General features: G+C 44.3%; 1 protein-coding gene across 2 annotated transcripts in view; it reads right to left on the reverse strand.

The window, feature by feature from the left end:
* The window catches only part of nhej1 (nonhomologous end-joining factor 1), a 300,941-nt gene that overhangs the window by 240,540 nt on the left and 41,222 nt on the right, over positions 1 to 19,179 (reverse strand). For both annotated transcript variants that reach the window (XM_043694287.2, XM_087989352.1), the window contains exon 4: positions 11,536 to 11,674. In XM_043694287.2, coding sequence (XP_043550222.1) covers positions 11,536 to 11,674 — 139 coding nt within the window. The remainder of the gene's footprint in view (positions 1 to 11,535; positions 11,675 to 19,179) is intronic.

Below are 19,179 nucleotides of genomic sequence, written 5' to 3' on the forward strand. Positions count from 1 at the left end.
CCCCTCTCCCCACCTTACCCCAGCTCCAAACTTCCAGCTCAGCACTGTCCTTATGACCTATCCTACCTGCCTATCTTCCTTCCCACCTGTCCGCCCAACCTCTGACCTATCACCTCCATCCCCACTCCCGTTCACCTATTGTACTCTTTGCTACCTTCTCCCCAGCCCCACCTCCCCCCCACCCCCCACTTATCTCTCCACCCTGCATGTTTATACTCGATACCCCTGTAAATAAAAAACACATTAAGTATATAAAGATTGGTTCCAGTTCTATCCTTCATCCTTTCTGGAATACAGCATACTGCCTATATCTTAAGCTACTCCAGATTCCTCCTGCCCATTCCCTTCATTCTCTGTAACACAGCCACAGCTCAATGAGCAGCACACTTGCTTTTGGGCCAGAGGATTATGGGTTTAGGCTTCATTCCAGAGATTTCTGCATCAGATCTAGGCTGAGGTAGCATCGCCTTGTTGCACGTATTGAATTTCAGATGAGATGTTAAGAGGCAGCCCCAGTCTACTTTCTTAGATGGGCATGAACTGATGGAGAGCAAGAATATTCTCCCCAATGCCCTGGTCAACCCCAATTATACAAAAGACAAGGTTATCTGGTTATTATTACAGTGTTGTTGCTGGAAACTTACTCCACATCAGTTGGTCACCTTATTTCCAACATTAAAACACTGACTACACTTCAGACAATACTGAGATTATCATATAAATGAAAGCTAGTTTCTCATTTTCCATTTCCATATAGTCATCATGGACAAACATGGCGTAAGTGGAATCTGTGGCTGTACTTTATGGGGGAGGCTTGCAGCTGACTGCCCTTCACACTGACCCCACTGTGAAAGGAAAGGCAGCTAGATTTAGATTTTATTGTCACATGTACTCGAGTACAGGAATACAGCAAAAAAGTGTACAAAGTCGCCATTCTCCAGCGCCATTTCAGAATACAAAAGACCTGATTAAAAACAGAAGCAGGAATAAAAGGAAAAGGAAACGTCCAAATCACTCCCCCACCACCACAGAAAAACAACTCCTCAACGTCCATCCCTCAAGTCTGTGAACATCCAGATGTCCCAAGTCCTCGTACTCCACTGCAGCCAGAACGCCGCCGTGTCCACCAACCTTGACCCATACCACACCCGCAGGAACCATGTCGCCATTCTTTGGCGCCATCTTGCTTCCGACGCCATCATTGTCATAAATCTGCACTGGGCTCAAGCTCACCACGCCGATGCAGCCAGTGCCTTGTTCTGGTTTATATTGCTGCCACTGCTGCCTCTTGGGACTGCCATTTCAGCAAAGGAACCCAGTGCTACTGATGCCCTGCACTACCTGCTCAACCCGCTGCCCCACTCTGGTGAGCTCAACTGGTTAATAGTGGGAGTTCTACCCCTCACATCGGGAGAGAGATCTGTCTACTTGCCCAATCTACCAGCAGCAGCAAGTGCTGCTAGGAATGTAGGAAGTGACACCCTCATCCAGTGAATAAATAAAAACACACTTTTGTTTCCACTGCCTAACGAGAATCTATCCAACTTTGTTTGATGCAGAGAGTTCCAAACTCATGGAATCCCCATAGAATTGAATTCCATTCATTTCTGTCCTGTAAACCAAATCCAAAATTTGAAACTGTGCTCTCTAGTTCTGGACACAAGAGGAATTATCGATTCCACGTTCAATTCCACATTCATAATCCTGTAGGCATAATTCAAGTCAGCCCTCACTTTAATCTCCAGCGGGGAAAAAAACCCCAATCAGTCCAACCTTTCCTCAAAAACCAGCCCACTCATTGCAGGTATCAATGGAATACATAGAACAAAGAAAATTACAGCACAAGAGCAGATCCTTTGGCCCTCCAAGCCCACATCGATCTAGATCCTCTATCTAAATCTGTTTCCTATTTTCCAAGGGTCTGTATCCCTCTGCTCCCTGCCCATTCATGTATCTTAAATGATGCCATCTTTCCTGTCTCTACCACCTCTGCTGGCAATGTGTTCCAGGCGGTCACCACTCTCTGCATAAAGAACTTTCCACGCATATCTGCCTTAAACCTTTTCCCTCTCACCCTGAACTCATGACCCCTAGTAATTGAGTCCCCACTCTGGGGGAAAGCTTCTTGCTAACCACTCTGTCTATACCGCTCATGATTTTGTAGACCTCAATCAGGTGCTTCCTCAACTTTTGTCTTTCTAATGAAAATAGTCCTAATCTACTCAACCTCTCCTCATAACTCGCACTCTCCATACCAAACAACATCCTGGAGAACCGCCTCTGCACTCTCCAAAGCAACCACATCCTTTTGGTAATGTGGTGATCAGAACTGTGCGCAGTATCCAAATGTGGCCGAACCAAAGTCTTGTACAACTGTAACATGACCTGCCAACTCTTGTGCTCAATACCCCATCCGATGAAGGAAAGCATGCCGTATGTCTTCTTGAGCACTCCATCGACCTGTGTTGCCACCTTCAGGGAACAATGGACTTGAACATCCAGATCTCCCTGTACGTCAACTTTCCCCAGGGCTTTTCAATTAACCGTACAGTTCGCTCTGGAATTGCATCTTCCAAAATGCATCACCTCACATTTCTCTGCATTGAACTCTACCTGTCATTTCTCCGCCCAACTCTCCAATCTATCTATGTTCTGCTGCTTTCTCTGACAGTCCCCTTCACTATCTGTTATTCCTGGAGTAGAGTGGTGCTGGAAAAGCACAGCAGTTCAGGCAGCATCCGAGCAGTAAAATCGACGTTTCGGGCAAAAGCCCTTCATCAGGAATATCCACCAAGCTTAGTGTCATCTGCAAACTTGCTAATCAGACCACCTATACCTTCCTCCAGATCATTTATCTTTATCATAAACAACAGTGGTCCCAGCACGGATTCCTGTGGAAAACCACTGGTCACAGTTCTCCATTTCATGAAACTCCCTTTCCCTACTACTCTCTGGTCTCTGTCTCACATCTCCTCTGAACTACCTCCAACACATCTAGATCCTTCCTTTCTGCTGGAGAGCACAGTAGTCAAGAGGTGATCTCACATGTGGTCCCCTGTATAATTGAAGCAAAACATCAATTCTTCTCATGATAAAGGATAGCATTCCATGGGCTATCCTGATTCTGTGCTGGAACACCTAAATGTCTCTGCTGGCAAACCTAAAGAATGCTTGTTTATTTATTTATTTGAATGTGGCCTTTTTTGACAGGGATCAATGTGAGATGCTGGTGGATAGCTATCCAATCATAGTCACAGAAACATACAGCACAGAAACAGAAACATGTAATTGTACCAGCCTCCACCACTTCCTCTGCCAGATAATTCCATACACAAGCCACCCTTTGCATGAAAAAGCGGCCACTTAGGTCCCTTTTAAATCTTTCCCCTCTCACCTTACACCTATGCTTTCTAGTTTGGGTCCCCCAGCATGAATCATGGAATCCCTACAATGTGGAAATAGGCACTTCGGCCCACACCGACCCTCCGAAGAGTAACCCACCCAGATCCATCCCCCTTACTCTAGTTCCTATATTTAACACTAACTACTGCCCCTAACCTACACTATGAGCAATTTAACATAGCCAAATCATCTAACCGGTACATTTGGGTTGTGGGAGGAAACTGGAGCAGCTAGAGGAAACCCATGCAGACACGGGGAGGACGTGCAAATTCCACACAGAGAGCCGCCCGAGGCGGGAATTGAACCCAGGTCCCTGGCACTGTGAGGCAGCAGTGCTAACCACTGAGCCACTGTGCCGCATCTTGTTGCAAGGGGAAAAGGTGTTGATTATTTATTGTATCCATGCCCCTTATGATTTTATAAACCTTTATAAGGTCACCCCTCAGCCTCAGACACTCAGAGGAAAATAGCCCCAGCCTATTCAGCCTCTCCTTATAACTCAAACCCTCAAGTTTTATCTGTTTTCTCGAGCCCACCCCATTCCAATGGGGAACACAAAATTCTGCTCATAATGTTGGCAGTTAGATAAATCTAACTTTCTAATGACAGAGTTAGCACTATCACTACTTAGGAGAGGGAGGAATGTTTGGTGGGGTTGGGAGGGGGGGCGAGGAGCGAGAATGGCGGAATATGGGGCTACTGGAGTAGGGCATTGTGAACCGGATAGCAATATTCCCTAGTGTGCACCAAACGTTGTGGTCTCACAGCAGAGAGAAAGTTCCCACCAGGCTCACTTTCTAGACTAATCCAATGTCCGGTGAGACAAAGCCAGTTTGATCACAATCCAGTCACAAACTCACCGAGGTCACCAGTCAGGTTTTTTTTAAATGGGTGCACTCTCCAGTTCGCCTTACGTCAAGCTGAACAAAGAGCTTCGACGATGAGAACAAAAATCACTCGGCATTTAAACAAAAACATAGACATGGATTTAAAACCAACTGAAAGGCAGGAAAAACAAATAAAGGGATATGAAGCCTAATCAGATATATAACGGTTTCAGTTTGCTCTTGTGAAAAGACAGAGACACACTCTCTCTTATAAGAACTGCAATGTACTGAGAAACGGCATAGAGCCTCCCACAGCAAGCTGTTCTGTCGTTTACAAAGCCAAGCTGCATTTATATAGCACCTTCGTCATAGTCGAACATCAGTAAGACCTTCACAGAAGGGCAACCAAACGCAATTTGACCTCAAGTCACACAAGCAGATATTAGGAGCGGTGACCAAAATAATTCTCAATGAGGTTAGATTTTAATAACACCTTAAAGAGCGAGAGAGACACCTGGAGAGTTTTAAGAAGGGACGTTCTGTGTTGTGAGCCCAAGGAAATGAAGGCACAGCGAGTATCGCAGAGTGATTAAAATCAGGCATGCTCAAGAAGTCGGAATCAGAGGACAGCTGGGATCTTGGAGGGTTGAAGGAAGTTATAGAGCTGGAAAGGGGAGAAGTCACAGATTTAAAACAAAGATGATAACTTTAAACTAAAGATCCTGTCAGTTCAGGAGAAGACGTATGTCAGAAGGGCTATGAGCTATTGCTAACTTTTTTTTTTATTAAGGTAACAAGAAAATCCACAAATTTTGGAAAATTGAAACAAAATCCTTAGATGGAAGAAATGTAGTCTGAGCAGACAAGAATTCACTAGAGAAATTTCTAGTACAGAATTATAGCTGAATCAGCAAAGATGCCTGATAATGCGGGAATAAACTGGTCAGGAAAGGATGAATATGGGGAGTCTCAACATTTGTGACTTATTGAAATATTTAAAAATCCTGAGAAGACTTGTCAGGGAAATGTTTGAGAGACTAGAATTGGGAGACGCAGTTTAATCATACATAACGAGAGGTATTGCTTTTCAAACAAAGATGAGGGTTTTTATTTCTTAGAGGGTCATTCTCTTCCCCAGAAAACAGTGATGTCTGGATCATAGACCTTAGTCAAGGTTCAGTTAGATTTTTGATAGATGAGGGGGTTATGGAGGAAGTCGGTGGTGCAGACAGAAAAGTGAAATTCAGATCACAACCAGATCAGCAGTGATCTTATTGATGAGAGAGAGAAAGGCCAACTGGCCTGCAGCTGCTGATAAGTCTTACGTAGAGATAGAGCTTTTTTATAAATCGTGAAAGGTTTTCACAAAAAGAACACAGAAGGCAACATTCAAAATCCTGAGGGAACATGACAGAGTGAATTCTGTGGAAACACAACAGCCAGCGGCAATACAAGATAATCCCCAAGAAGTGCAGTAGGGAAATCAGAAAAGAAAAACGTGTCTTTGCCCACAGAGCGGTGAAAACTTGGAATGCACTCATGTAGGGAGTCGATGAAGTAAATAACACAGATGCATTTAAGAGGAGGCATGATAAGTATATGAGAGGGAAAGAAGGTTTATGTTGGTAGATTGAGGAAAAATGATTGGAAGGAGGCTCAAATGGAACGTAAACAGCAACATGGACTGGTGGAGTCACGTGGCATATATCTGTGCTGGGTCTCCTATGTATGACTATGTAATATAGTCGCATTCAGATTTGTACAACTGAAGGACTTTACAATTTGCATCAGCCAGGGTCAGCATTGAGCCAATTATAGCTTATACAATATGACAGCCCTCAACAGTTTCACAACAGATGCCTTATCTTCAAGTCTTAACTTGTACTTACAGATCACTTTAAAATGGTACAATGTACCAAGACTACAAAGGAGCTTTCATCAAACAAAACCCAAGACCTTACCACAGGAGAAGATGGTGGGACGTGCGCTCAAAGCTTGACCAAAGAGGTTTGAAGGAGTAGAGAGAGAGAGAGAAGTGGAAAGATTTAGACTTAATATCCTCAGGGTTCAAGTAGCTATAGATGGAGCCACCAATGGCATAAACTGGGGGATGAGAAAGAAGCCAGAATTAAAGGAATGTAGAGATCTTGGAGGTCTATGGAGCTGGAGCAGGAATTAAGTGGAAGGGAGGGCCATGTAGGAATTTCAAAGCCAAAATGAGAATGTGTAAATTTTTTGAACAACAGTGCCCACTGCACCACCTTCCGTTGTCAAGAGGATAAACTCATGGATTCAGAGCAAGGTTATCAAATGATGGCTACGAGAGGAGGCTGCACTCACTCAAGAACCGACTAATGGTGAAACAGGATTCGACTTGATCAAACTCCCTCACATCCATCACACAGCCTCTCATCTCATTAATTCAAAAACCACACCACACAGAAGGAGACCATTCAGCCCATCGTGCCTGGGCCATTGTGTCTTTAAAAGAGCTATCTTTCAAATTAGTCCCATACCACCCTGTCCTTCTCAGTGCTTTGCAAGTTTAGCTTATTCACACATTAATCCAATTTCCCTTTTAAAGTTATTATTGAATCTGCTTCCATCATATTCCAGGCAGACCATTCCAGAATATAACTGCTTACCGTATATAAAAAAAAAATTAGTTTCACCTATGTTTTATCTTGCCAATTATCTTAAATCTGTGTATCCTATGGTTACTGAGTCAACCACCAGTGGAAGCAGTTTTTCCTTATTTACTCTCATCAGAAACCATTGTAATTTTGATTACCTCCATAAAATCTCTCAGACAAGGTATAACAACTCTCCATTTGAAGCAGTTCCTTCATGGTGAATAAATGGCATGATCTCCAGGCTGTGGCACTTGCTGGGTTCAGTCAGTTTTTTGTTATGTCTTCAGAAAAATTCAATTAAGAAAACATTGCTTGAAGACTTGGCTAAATTACTCATATGTGAAGACTGAGTCATCAAGTGCCAGGAATACTTGACCCAGTCTGCAACCACAGAGACGCTGTTACATGTGGGTTATGAGGGTGGAGAATGCCCACTCAACAACAAAACCTTGCATTTACAGAGCGCCTTTGCCATCGTAGACCGATCATCAAACAATATTTGATGCCCAGCCACAGGAGATATTAGGGCAGGTGAGCGAAAAGTTTGGTCAGCGAGGTCAGTTTCAGGAAATGTCTGAAAGGATGCAGAGATTTAAGGAGAAATTTTAGAGCTTCAGCACAGACAGCTGAAGGTCAATTTCGAATGAAGCACATTAAGCATGGACAAGAGTGGGGCACAAAAAGCTAGACTCTTCATTAACAGCATGAGGGCTCTTCTAATAATAAGAATGCAATGCTAATCAATTCAGTTGACCCAGGAAGAAAACAATTTAAATTGTTCAATCTCATTCCTATGCGTACATAATGCAGAGAATCACAGAACTGTTATGGTGTGCCTGGAGGCTATTCAGCCCATTGTGCCTGCACCAGCTCTTCAGATCAGCATGATTACCTAGTGTCGAGGGTGTCGCGTTGGAAAAGCACAGCAGGTCAGGCAGCAGCTGAAGAAGGGCTTTTGCCCGAAACGTCGATTTTCCTGCTCCTCGGATGCTGCCTGACCTGCTGTGCTTTTCCAACACCACACTCTCGACTCTAACCTCGACTCTAGCATTTGCAATGCTCACTTTCGCCTATGATTACCTAGTACCAATCTTGGGCCCCTTGGGAAAAGGGGGAGATTCTGGTGGGATGGACAGTGATTGTTTTGCAGAGAATGGAGCAGCCTCTGTTATTCCTAGAGATTTAAAACAAAATGTTCCTGACTTCTTTCTCTCTTAATCCAATCTTTAGCTCTCTTTATTTTTCATTCTGTACCTAACTGTGTGAATGTTGGCTCTAATTCACTTTACTTGTTTCTTTGCCATCCCTCTATTTGTTTTTCAGTCCTTAAGTATAGTTTCGTTAAGGAGATAAGACTATTGGTCACCTCTTTCACCAGGGTATCAGAAGTCCTTACCAATTCTTTACAACAGAAATTAGATTATGTTAAAACAAAACAAATAGGAGCAGTATGCCATACGGCCGTCTGATTCGAGGTCAACTTGCTGCACACTTTCAAATCCCTTGATCCTCTAAGAATCAAAATTGTCTAGCTCAGCCTCAAAAACATTCAACGGTCTGATATTATAACCCTCTGAGGGTAGAGAATACCGAAAATTTGAGTGAAGACATTTCTCCTCCTCTGAGTCCTAAAGGATTGGCTGGATCCGTAGATTTTTTAAAAATTATTTGTTCATGGAGCATGGGCATCGCTCACTGGGCCAGAGTTCCTTTCCATTCCTAACTGCCCAGAGGGATGTTAAGAGTCAACTACATTGCTGTGGGCCCAGTGTAGGCCAGACCAGATAAGGATGTCAGATTTCCTTCCCTGTCAGACATTAGTGAACCAGATAAGCTTTGACAACAATCAACGGCGGTTACACGTTACAATAATACGGCGGCATGGTGGCTCAGTGGTTAGAACTGCTGTCTCACTACATCGGGGACCCGGGTTTGATTCCACCCTCGGCTGACTGACTGCATCGTGTTTGCACATTCTCCCCATGTCTGCACAAGTTTCCTCCGGGTGCTCTAGTGTTCTCCCACAGTCCAAAGACGTGCAGGTTTGAGTGGATTGGCCATGCTAAATTGTCCCATAGTGTCAAGGTATGTGCCGGCTAGATGAATTAGCCATGGAAAATGCAAGGATAGGATAGTGGGGGGTCAGTCTGGGTGGGATACAAATGGGATTAGAATAGTTAGATGGTTGTTTTTGACACAATGGGCTGAACACCCTTTTTTCTGTGCTTTCGATCCCTATGACTTTATACCAGACATTAGCAAGATCTAGCCCATAAACTGGGATGATTTTACATGATGAACCAGCTCAAGTCATGGTTCAATTCTACTGAAGGAACAAGTAGATAAGGAGCTGCTTCATTTGCAATGACAATAACACCAGCATCACAGCAGCAATTCCTCTCCACTTCACAGGGAAGTAACCATTCCACAGGGGACTCAGTAAGAGACAACATGACAGCTGTTGTATGTACTTTAGCCCCAGCCCAATTGTTCTGCACCCACTTCAGAGTTTGAGGCCACCTATTGCAATTAAATAGAACCTAAATCTACAAAACTCCCCACCTCCCTTCAAATATCTTGCAAACCCGAAAAGAAAAATATTTTAACTCCCGCAAGTAGTGATATCAGTATTCTGCTTGACACATTGTTCTTCGATTTTTACTGCAAATATCTGCAAAGTAGTAAACCTGGTATTTTTGTAGCACTTATCATAGCCACAAGTTGTCCCAAAGTGCACAATGAAGTACTTCTCGATGTCCTCATTAGTGTAATGTGAGAAACATGCTGCCCATCTGCACATAGACAGCTCCCATAAACAGCAAGATAATAACGGCCAGATCATCAGTGGTCAAGAATCAGAGTTTCTCTAGCATTCTCGGTGTTTGTCACTGGAGATAAATCTGCTGTTCTTCTTCAAAATAATGTCCATGTGATCATCGGCACCATCCATGAGGCAGGTCAGGCCTTAGTTTAATGTGGGATCTGAAAGATGGCACCTTTGATAGTGCAGCACCCCCTCAGGCCTGGGGCTGGAATAGCCAGCTTGGATAATGTCCTTACAAATTTGGCATGAGACTTAAATGCACAGGCTTCTAACTCAGATAACAGATTGCTTACAATTGAGTTGATTGTGCCATTTATTTTTTTTTCACTCAGAGGATGTGGGCATTACTTGGGACGGCATGGTGGCTCAGTGGTTAGCACTGCTGCCTCACAGTGCCAGGGACTCGGGTTCGATTCCAGCCTCGGGCGACTGTCTATGTGGAGTTTGCACATTCTCCCAGTGTCTGCATGGGTTTCCTCCGGGTGCTCCGGTTTCCTCCCACAGTCCAAAGATATGCAGGTTAGGTGAACTGGCCATACTAAATTGTCTATAGTATTCAAGGATTCAACGATTAGTCAGCAGCAAATGTAGGGTAGGGGGAATGGGTCTGGGTGGGTTACACTTCAGAGGGTCGGTGTGGACTTGTTGGGCTGAAGGGCCTGTTTCCACACTGTAGGGAATCTATGATACTGACGAGGTCAGCATTTAGTGCCCATCTCTAACTGCCTTGGAGAAGACAGTGGGGAGCTGCTTCCTTAAACAGCTGCAGTCCCTGGGGAGTAGAAACACCCACAGTGCAGCTAGGAAGGGAGTTCCAGAATTTTGAACTGGGGCAGTAAAGGAAAAGCAACATGGTTCAAATTGAAGAGGAACTTGAAGGGCTAGAGCTCCCATGCACTTACTGCCCTTGTCCTTCTAGATGGTCGAAATTGGGGATTTAGAGGAACCTGGGCGAGTTACTGCAGTGTATCTTGTAGATAGTATACACTGTTGTCACTGTGTGTCAGTAGTGGAGGGAGTGAGTGTTGAAGGTGGTGGATGGGGTGCCAATCAATTATGGAGGTGAAGAGCTGGGCCTCGTAATTCAAACCAAATTAATTCTCAGTTGACATCCGCACATACCACCAGAGTGGACTATATGATAGCAAACTGCCAGCAACCAGCACCACCCCCCCCACCCTAAGCTACCCTCAGGTAACTGTGCCAGCTCTGACCAAGTTCATTAACATCACGCACTTGGGAGGCAATCACAGAAGTGTTTTATTTGACACTGGAGCAAGAGGATAATGGAAGAGTTTGGTCTTCGTAAATGAGTTGGCGACATCTTTCCTTTTCATGCATGTGCCTGTACTGGCTGTGGCATCGCAGAGGCACTCTCCACTCTCACTCACAAGGTAGCTGCTTCAAGTCCTGTGCCAGGACTGGAGTACACTCTTTTGACTGACACCTCACAACAGAATTGCTTTTGCATCAAGTAATACTTGTGATGGGAATTTAAACCAAGCCAATGTCTGATCTCTTGTGTGCTTACAAAAGATGCAATAACCATATTTTGAAGTACACTGAGACCATTCTCTCCAATATCCTGAGCCAATATTTATTCATTAGCAAAAGGAGCCTAAAAAAAAAATTATCTGGTCATTATTACATTGTTAGTTGTGGGGGCTTGCTGGTGTAAACTGGCTGCCACTTACCACATTCCCCACATTACAACAGCTATGCTTTAAAAGGTAGTTAAATAAGGCACTTTGGAATAGTCTACAGGCTTCTTCCCTACCTCTTCAATTTTATCCATGTTTATTCAGTGTGAGAAATCAGATTTTGCGACTGATAATCAGAAGATCCTCACCTCTACTCAACGTAGCACCGTTTTCCTTATAGTCGAGAATCTCTGCATCTTTCCTTTCCAAAAGCATCATCAGGTCCAGAGTCTGTCTGTGCAAAGCCTGCATCATATTCAGCAATGGGCAGATCATATGATGAGATACCTAGACGTGGCACAGAGGGATGAAAGGGGTAACATTACAAGTCTATCAACGTTATCTGACCATCTAAGAGCCAAACATGGTTCAATGATACCCAGTGCAGAATTGTTCAAATTTTTTGAAAACTTGTTACATTCCTCATTAACATTAACAGAACTGAAGCACAATGTAGGCCATTCATCCCATTAGACCAATCCTGGTTCTCGTAGAACTGTTCCTAGTTAGTCCCATTTCCCTCAGCTTTCCTCTTGGGATATAAGTACCAGTGGCAAGATAACACTTATTACTATTGAAGTCACCTCTCAGAAAGGTGGTTGAGAGACACCATCTTGAAGCACTGCAGTCTCATATGGCCGAGATATCCCAAAGAACAGTGATGTAAGGAGTTCCAGAGCTTTGAACTAGTGACGATAAAGAAACAGCCAATATATTTTTGTTCAAGCAACCCTTGGCATACAAAGTCTCTCTGTTCTTTGATGGGTGATCTGTTTTAAGGTAGTGAGTTTAAAAGGCATTTCTTCATTATAGAGCACAATAGTTGGGACACGTCAATGTTTCCTCTGTGTTTTCTGTGTCAGACGTCACTCAGTTGGTTACACTTTCACCTCTGAGTCAGAGGTTCAGAAACTCCAGAACATGAGCATAAAAATTAACAGTAGTACAACCTTTTAGGTGAGCTATTTAATTGCTTTTAAGTGAACGGAAAAGATGGCACAGCCATTGTTTGGAACAGCAGCAATGGAGTTATTTCTGGTGTATTAACTACCTGCAATCAACACTGCAGGAAGGTTATGTGGTCATCACATTGCTGTTTGGGGATCCCTAAGTCAATTTGTGAAGAACACACCAGACAAGAATGGTTTAACAGAGATTGTTTGTTGTTTACCACTGAGCTTACATTTCCACTTGAAACAATTAACCCTCACTCCAGTGCTGATGATACATAGAATCCTTACAGGGTGGAGGCAGGCCATTCGGCCCATCGAGTCCACACTGCCCCTCCAAAGAGCATCGCACCCCGTCCCATCCAAACTATCCTTTCCCTGTAACCCTGCATTTTCCTGGACACCAGGGGCAATTTAGCATGGCAAATCAACCCAATCTGCATATCTTTGGACCTTGGGAGAAAATCGGAGCACCAACGGGGAGAATGTGCAAATTCCACACAGACAGTCACATGAGACGAGAATCGAACCCAGGTCCCTGGTGCTGTGAGGCAGCAGTGTTAAGCAATGAGCCACTGTGCCACTTGGACTGGATCTTCGATAATCAGACATCCAAGTACTCTCCTGATAAACAGAATTTGAACAAAACAAAACAGATGTTTTACAGACAGGAAAGTGTGAGTTATAAGGAGAGGCTGGAGCTTTATCCCCTGGAGCTTTGGAGGCTGAGAGGTTTCTGTGTACAGGTTTATAAAATCATGAGGGACATAGATAAGGTGAATAGCCAAGGTCTTTTTTCCAGGGTAGGGGAGTCCAAAACTTGAGGGCTTATGTTTAAGATGAGAGGGGAAAAGATTTAAAAGGTCCCTCGGGGCATCGTTTTCATACAGAGGGTGATGCAATTATGGAACATGCTGCTAGAGGAAATGGTACAGTTGGATATAATTAAAAGATAATGGACAGCTTCATGGATAGGAAAGGTTTCAAAGGATAAGCGCAGGCAAATAGGACAAGTTCCACTTAGGAAATCTGGTCAGTGCAGACGTGTTGGGCCAAAGGGTCTGTTTTCATGCTGTATGACACTACAATGAAAATAAGATAGTCTCAGATGGGATACTACAAGATAACTCAGAATTTCCAAGGAAGCTTAGAAAACATTTAAATTAAAATGTCATTGTAAGGTGTATTAATGCATTTCAGCACCCTGCAGTGCCAATTGTTATGAAAGTTATACATTAGCAAGCTTTGAGAAGATTTGTAGCTCAGTTGAGGTTCTGGATGTAGGCTTGCTCACTGAGCTGGAAGGTTCATTTTCAGACGTTTCGTCGCCCTTGTAGGTAGCACCTTCAGTGAGCTTCTGGACGAAGAACTGCTGGTGTTTCCTGCTTTCTAGTTATATATTTGTGTTTACTTGGGTTGGTGACGTCTTTCTTGTGGTGATGTCATTTCCTATGGTGATGTAATTTCCTGTTCTTTTTCTCAGGGGGTGGTAAATGGGGTCAAAGTAAATGTGTTTGCTGATCGAGTTCTGGTTGGAATGCCATGCTTCTAGGAATTCTCATGCATGTCTCTGTTTGGCTTGTCCTAGGATGAATGTGTTGTCCCAGTCGAAGTGGTGTCCTTCCTTATCTGTATGTAAGGATACTAGAGAGAGAGGGTCATGTCATTTTGTGGTTAGTTGATGTTCATGTATCCTGGTGGCTAGTTTTCAGCCTGTTTGTCCAATGTAATGTTTGTTACAGTTTTTGCTCAGTATTTTGTAAATTACATTAGTTTTGCTTGTTGTCTGTACAGGATCTTTCAAGTTCATTAGCTGCTGTTTTAGTGTGTTGGTGGGTTTGTGGGCTACCGTGATGTCAAAGGGTCTGAGCAGTCTGGCAATAATTTCCGAGATGTCTTTGGTGTAGAGGAGAGTGGCTAGAGTTTCTGGATGCGTTTTGTCTGCTTGTTTGGGTTTATTGCTGAGAAATTGGCGGACTGTATTCATCTGGTACTCATTCATTTTGAATACACTGTATAGGTGATTTTCCTCTGCTCTGCGCAGTTCCTCTGCGCTGCAGTGTGTGTTGGCTTGTTGAAATGATGTTCTGATGTAGTTTCGTTTGAGGGTGTTGGGATGATTGCTTCTGTAGTTTAGTATTTGGTCCATATGTGTGGTAATCCTATGGACACTTATTTGAAGTTGCTCTACTGTGACATCTAGGAATGGCAGTTTGTTGTGGTTTTCCTCCTCTCTAGTGAGGCATAAAATTCACAGAGTGGGGAAATCGAGTCCCGGAGCGGAGGCTGGTGCGGGGGAAATCGAGCCCCAGAGCAGGGGCCAGAGCAGAGGGAAACGAGTCCCGGCACGGGCGGGGGAAAATCGAACCCCAGAGCGGGGGGGGGAAAAAAAAAAAACAAACCCCGGAGCGGGGGGGGGAAATAGAGTCCCAGAGCAGGGGGGATCGAATCCTGGAGCAGGGGGGGGGATCGAGTCCCGGAGCTGGGGGGATTGACTCCTGGAGCGGGGAAATCGAGGCCCGGAGTGGGGAAATCGACCCGGACCGGGGCAATCGAGTCCCGAACAGGGGGAATGGAGTCCCAGAGCAGGAGCCAGCGCAGGGAAGCAAATCCCAGAGCGGGAGCCAGCACGGGGGAACTGAGTCCAAGAGCAGGGGCCAGTGCGTGGGAATCGAGATTCTGAGTGTAGGCCTGCACGGGGAATCGAGTCTGAAAGAAAACGCACCTTGGAGCAGCTATGAGCCAGTGCGGAGCAGACTGGAGTGTAGGTACAGAGCAGGGACAGTTGTTGGACTGGGGTTTGACATGGGCGATCAGACCACGTGATAGTAATGTCTATCCTTTTAACGGTCACATTTCTAATTTATACGATGAATCATTGTATAATCAAAGTAATGCAACTACTTTTTTTTAATTCCTCTTTTTGTATGTTAGTTTTATAGCTAGGCATTTTGTACCAAAGATGGCACCACGAGAGACAAATTTGTAAAACCTTTCCATGTACTCCTGTACTTGAGTACACGTGTCAATAAAAGGTATTCTAATTCGAATGAGGACCATCTCAACAAACCCCATGCACAGGAACCATTCTCTTTCTGCTTTCTCTGCCTTCCCCTCCACCCACAACACGCCGGTTTGCTTCTGGATGGAGCAGGGGAGTTTGTAAGGGGGTTAGAGTTCAACTAGTAGAGTCAAATTCCAATGGTTCACATTTGTTCATCTTGCAGATTGATTGTTTATTGCAAATGACTAGAATCTATCATTATGGAGGGGATGACCCAGTGATAATATTGCTGGACTATTAACCCAGAAACTGGGGGGCCGGGGTTCAATTCTTCCCACAGCAGCTGGTGGAATTCAAATTCAACAAAAAAAAACCTGGAATTTAGAATCTATTGATAACCATGAAACAATTGTCAATTGTCAGAAAAACCCACACGGCTCACCAATATACTTTAGGGAAGGAAATCTCATCACCGTCACCTGGTCTGACCGACATGTGACTCCAGACCCACAGCAATGTGGCTCTCTGAAATGGCCTAGCAAGCCACTCAGTTATATCAATTGTTACGCAGTCTCAGCTTAGCAGTGACCGAGGAACCAGAAAAGATAATCTTGTCGACCCTGCAAAGTCCTCCTTACTAACATATGGGAACTCATGCCAAAGTTTGGAGAGCTATCTCACAGATTAGTCAAGCAACAGGCTGACACAGTCATACTGAGGGAATCATACCTGACAGAAAATATGTCCCAGACATCACCATCCTGGGATATGTCCTGTCTGAGCAGCAGCATAGACCCAGCAAAGATGGCAGCCCAATAGTATACAGTTGAGAGGGAGTTTCCCTGGGAGTTCTTAATATGGACTCCAAACCTGATGAAATTCTCATGGCTTCAGGTTAAACATGGTTAAGAAAACCTCCTGCTGATTGCCATGTACCACCCTGTCTCAGTTGATGAATCAGCGCTCCTGCATGTTGAACAACACTTGAGGAAATATAGAGTGGTGGGGACTTAAAAAATGTACAAGACTGGCTGAGCTGGTTGGGTCCTAAAGGACATAGCTGTCAGACTGTGTCTGCAGCAGATATTGAGGGAGCCAACTAGAGAGAAAAACATACCTGACTTCTACATCACCAATCTGCCAGCTCGATTTTCATGATAGTCCTTGTGGAAACAAAGTCCCATCTTCACATTGAGAATATCTTCCATCTTGTTGTGTGGCACTATCACTGTGCTAAATGGGACAGATTTTGATCAGATCTAGCATCGAAAGAGTAGGCCTCCATGAGGTGCTGTGAGCCATCAACAGTAGCAGACTTGCTTTCCACCACAATCTGCAATCTCATGGCCTGGCATTACTCCCACTGAACCATTACCATCAAGCCAGGGGATCAACCCTGGTTCAATGGAGAGTGCAGGAGGGCATACCAGGAGTAGCACCAGGTATACCTGATGAAGCTACCAAAGAAGGACTGCTTGCATGTCAAACACCATAAGCAGCAAGTAATAGCTGGAGCTAAGCAATCCCACTAGTGTATTAGATTTAATCTCTGCAGTATGGTTATATCCAGTTGTAAATGATGGTGGATGCTTAAACAAGTCACTCAAGGAAAAGATTCAACAAATGTCCCCACACTCTTTGATGGAAGAGCCCAGCACATCAGTGCGAAAGGTAACGCAAGTATTTTCAGCCAGAAATGCCAACTGGATGATTCATCTCGGCCTCCTCCAGTGGTCCCCAGCAACACAGATACCAATCTTCAGCCATTTCCATTCACTCCACATGATATCAAGATGGTTCAGTACAGTTACAACACTGACATCTACCTGACAATGTGAAAAGTTGCCCAGATATGTCCCAAACACAAAAAGCAGGACAAATCCAACCTGGCCAATTACTGCCCCATCAGTCTACTCTCGGCCATCAGTAGCGTGATGGAAGATGTCATCAACAGTGCTATCAAGCAGTACCTGCTCAGCAATAACCTGCTCAGTGATGCCCAGTTTGGGTTCCCCCATGGCCACTCAGCTCCTGACCTCATTACAGCCTTGGTTCAAACAATGGACAAAAAAGCTGAATTCCAGAGGGGAGGGGAGAGGGACAGTTCTTGACACAAAGGCCCCATTTAACCAAGTGTGGCATCAAGGAGCCATAGCAAAACTGGAATTAATGGGTATCGAGGATAAACTCTCTGCTGATTGGAGTCATACCTGACACATAGGAATATGGCTGTAGTTATTGGAGGTCAGTCAGCACAGCTCCAGCACATCTATGGAGGGTGGTGTCCTAGGTTGAACTATCTTCAGCTGCTTCAATGACCTTCCCGCCATTATAAGGTCGGAAGTGGGGGTGTTTGCTGATGATTGCACAATATTCAGCAATATTAAAGATTCTTCAGATGCTGAAACAGTCCATATTCAAGATCTAGTCAAGTGGTAAGTAACATTCACACCACACAAATCTCAGGCTATGACCATCTCCAAGAAGAGACATTCTAATCGCTGCCCCTTAGCATTCAATGTCGTTACCGTCACTGAATACCATACCAACAAGATCCTGGGGGTTATCATTAACCAGACACTCAACTGGACACACCACTTAAATACAGTGACTAACAATAGCACAGCAGAAGCTAGAAATACTATCAGGAGTAACTCACCTCCTGACCTCCAAAGCCTGTCCACCATCTATAAGACACATCAGGAGTGTGATGGAATACTCCCCACTTCCCTGGATGAGTACAGCTCCAACAACATTCAAGAGGCTTGTCACCATCCAGGCCAAAAGTGCCACTTGATTGGCACCACATCCACAAGCATTCACTCCTCCAGAGACAGAGACAGTCATGATGCATCAAATGTAACTTACAACTGGATTTCTGGTGATACTATTTCATCTGCTTTTGACATTATCAGTCATGCTGCACAGAATATGTTTAATGTAGAAATTAGCTAAGCGGGTAAAGAAAGGTTGGAAATGCCATCTTTGGTGTGTACCGATTTGGCCGATTTAAAATGTGATCATAAGTACAGCTGCTATTCTTGGCCTCAGTATGTTGGAGATATGGATAGGGTGGCTTTCGTTTTGCTGGGATATGGTTATCCTGGAGAAAGATACTCCCTGATGAAGGGCTTATGCCCAAAATGTCAACACTCCTGCTCCTCGGATGATCCTGACCAGCTTTGCTTTTCCAGCGCCACATTTTTAGAAGTCTGACTTCTTCAGCATCTGCAGTCCTCGCTTTCTCCTAAAAATACTTCCCCTGTCAGGCTGTCCAAGTACTGCGATGCTCCAAATGGGCAAATAGTCTACTCACGATTTAGTGAAAATCATATCCTGGTATCCAGGTATTTTCTGGCACAGCATAGTGGCTCAGTGCTTAGCACTGCTGCCTCTCAGTGTAAGCGCCTTGGATAGGATTCCACCATCTGTTGACTTTGCATATTATGCCAGTGTCTGCTTGAGTTTCCACTGGGTGCTCAGATTTTCTCCCACAGTTCAAAGATGCGCAGGTTAGGTGGATTGGCCATGCAAAATTGCCCACAGTGTCCTGGGATATGTAGGCTGGGTGGGTTAGCCATTGCAAATGTGGGGTTATGGGAACAAGGTGGGAGCTGGTTCTTGGGAGGTTTTTCTTCAGAGGATTGTTGTGGACTCGATGGACAGAATGGCCTCTTTCTTCACTGTAGGGATTGGACGATTTTCTACAAGACAACATTTTCCAAAAGAAGCTAAGATAACAAAAGCAGACAAAATCAAAGAGAGTCAATTTTTAATGAGCAGCGTAAAGTAGTGATGTTAGGTCATGAGAGAGAATCAGAATTTTCTAGAAGCAGAAT

Source organism: Chiloscyllium plagiosum, unplaced genomic scaffold (assembly GCF_037043375.1).
Source record: "Chiloscyllium plagiosum isolate Xiang-an unplaced genomic scaffold, Cpla_swu_hap1 HiC_scaffold_7, whole genome shotgun sequence".
Lineage (NCBI taxonomy): Eukaryota > Metazoa > Chordata > Chondrichthyes > Orectolobiformes > Hemiscylliidae > Chiloscyllium > Chiloscyllium plagiosum.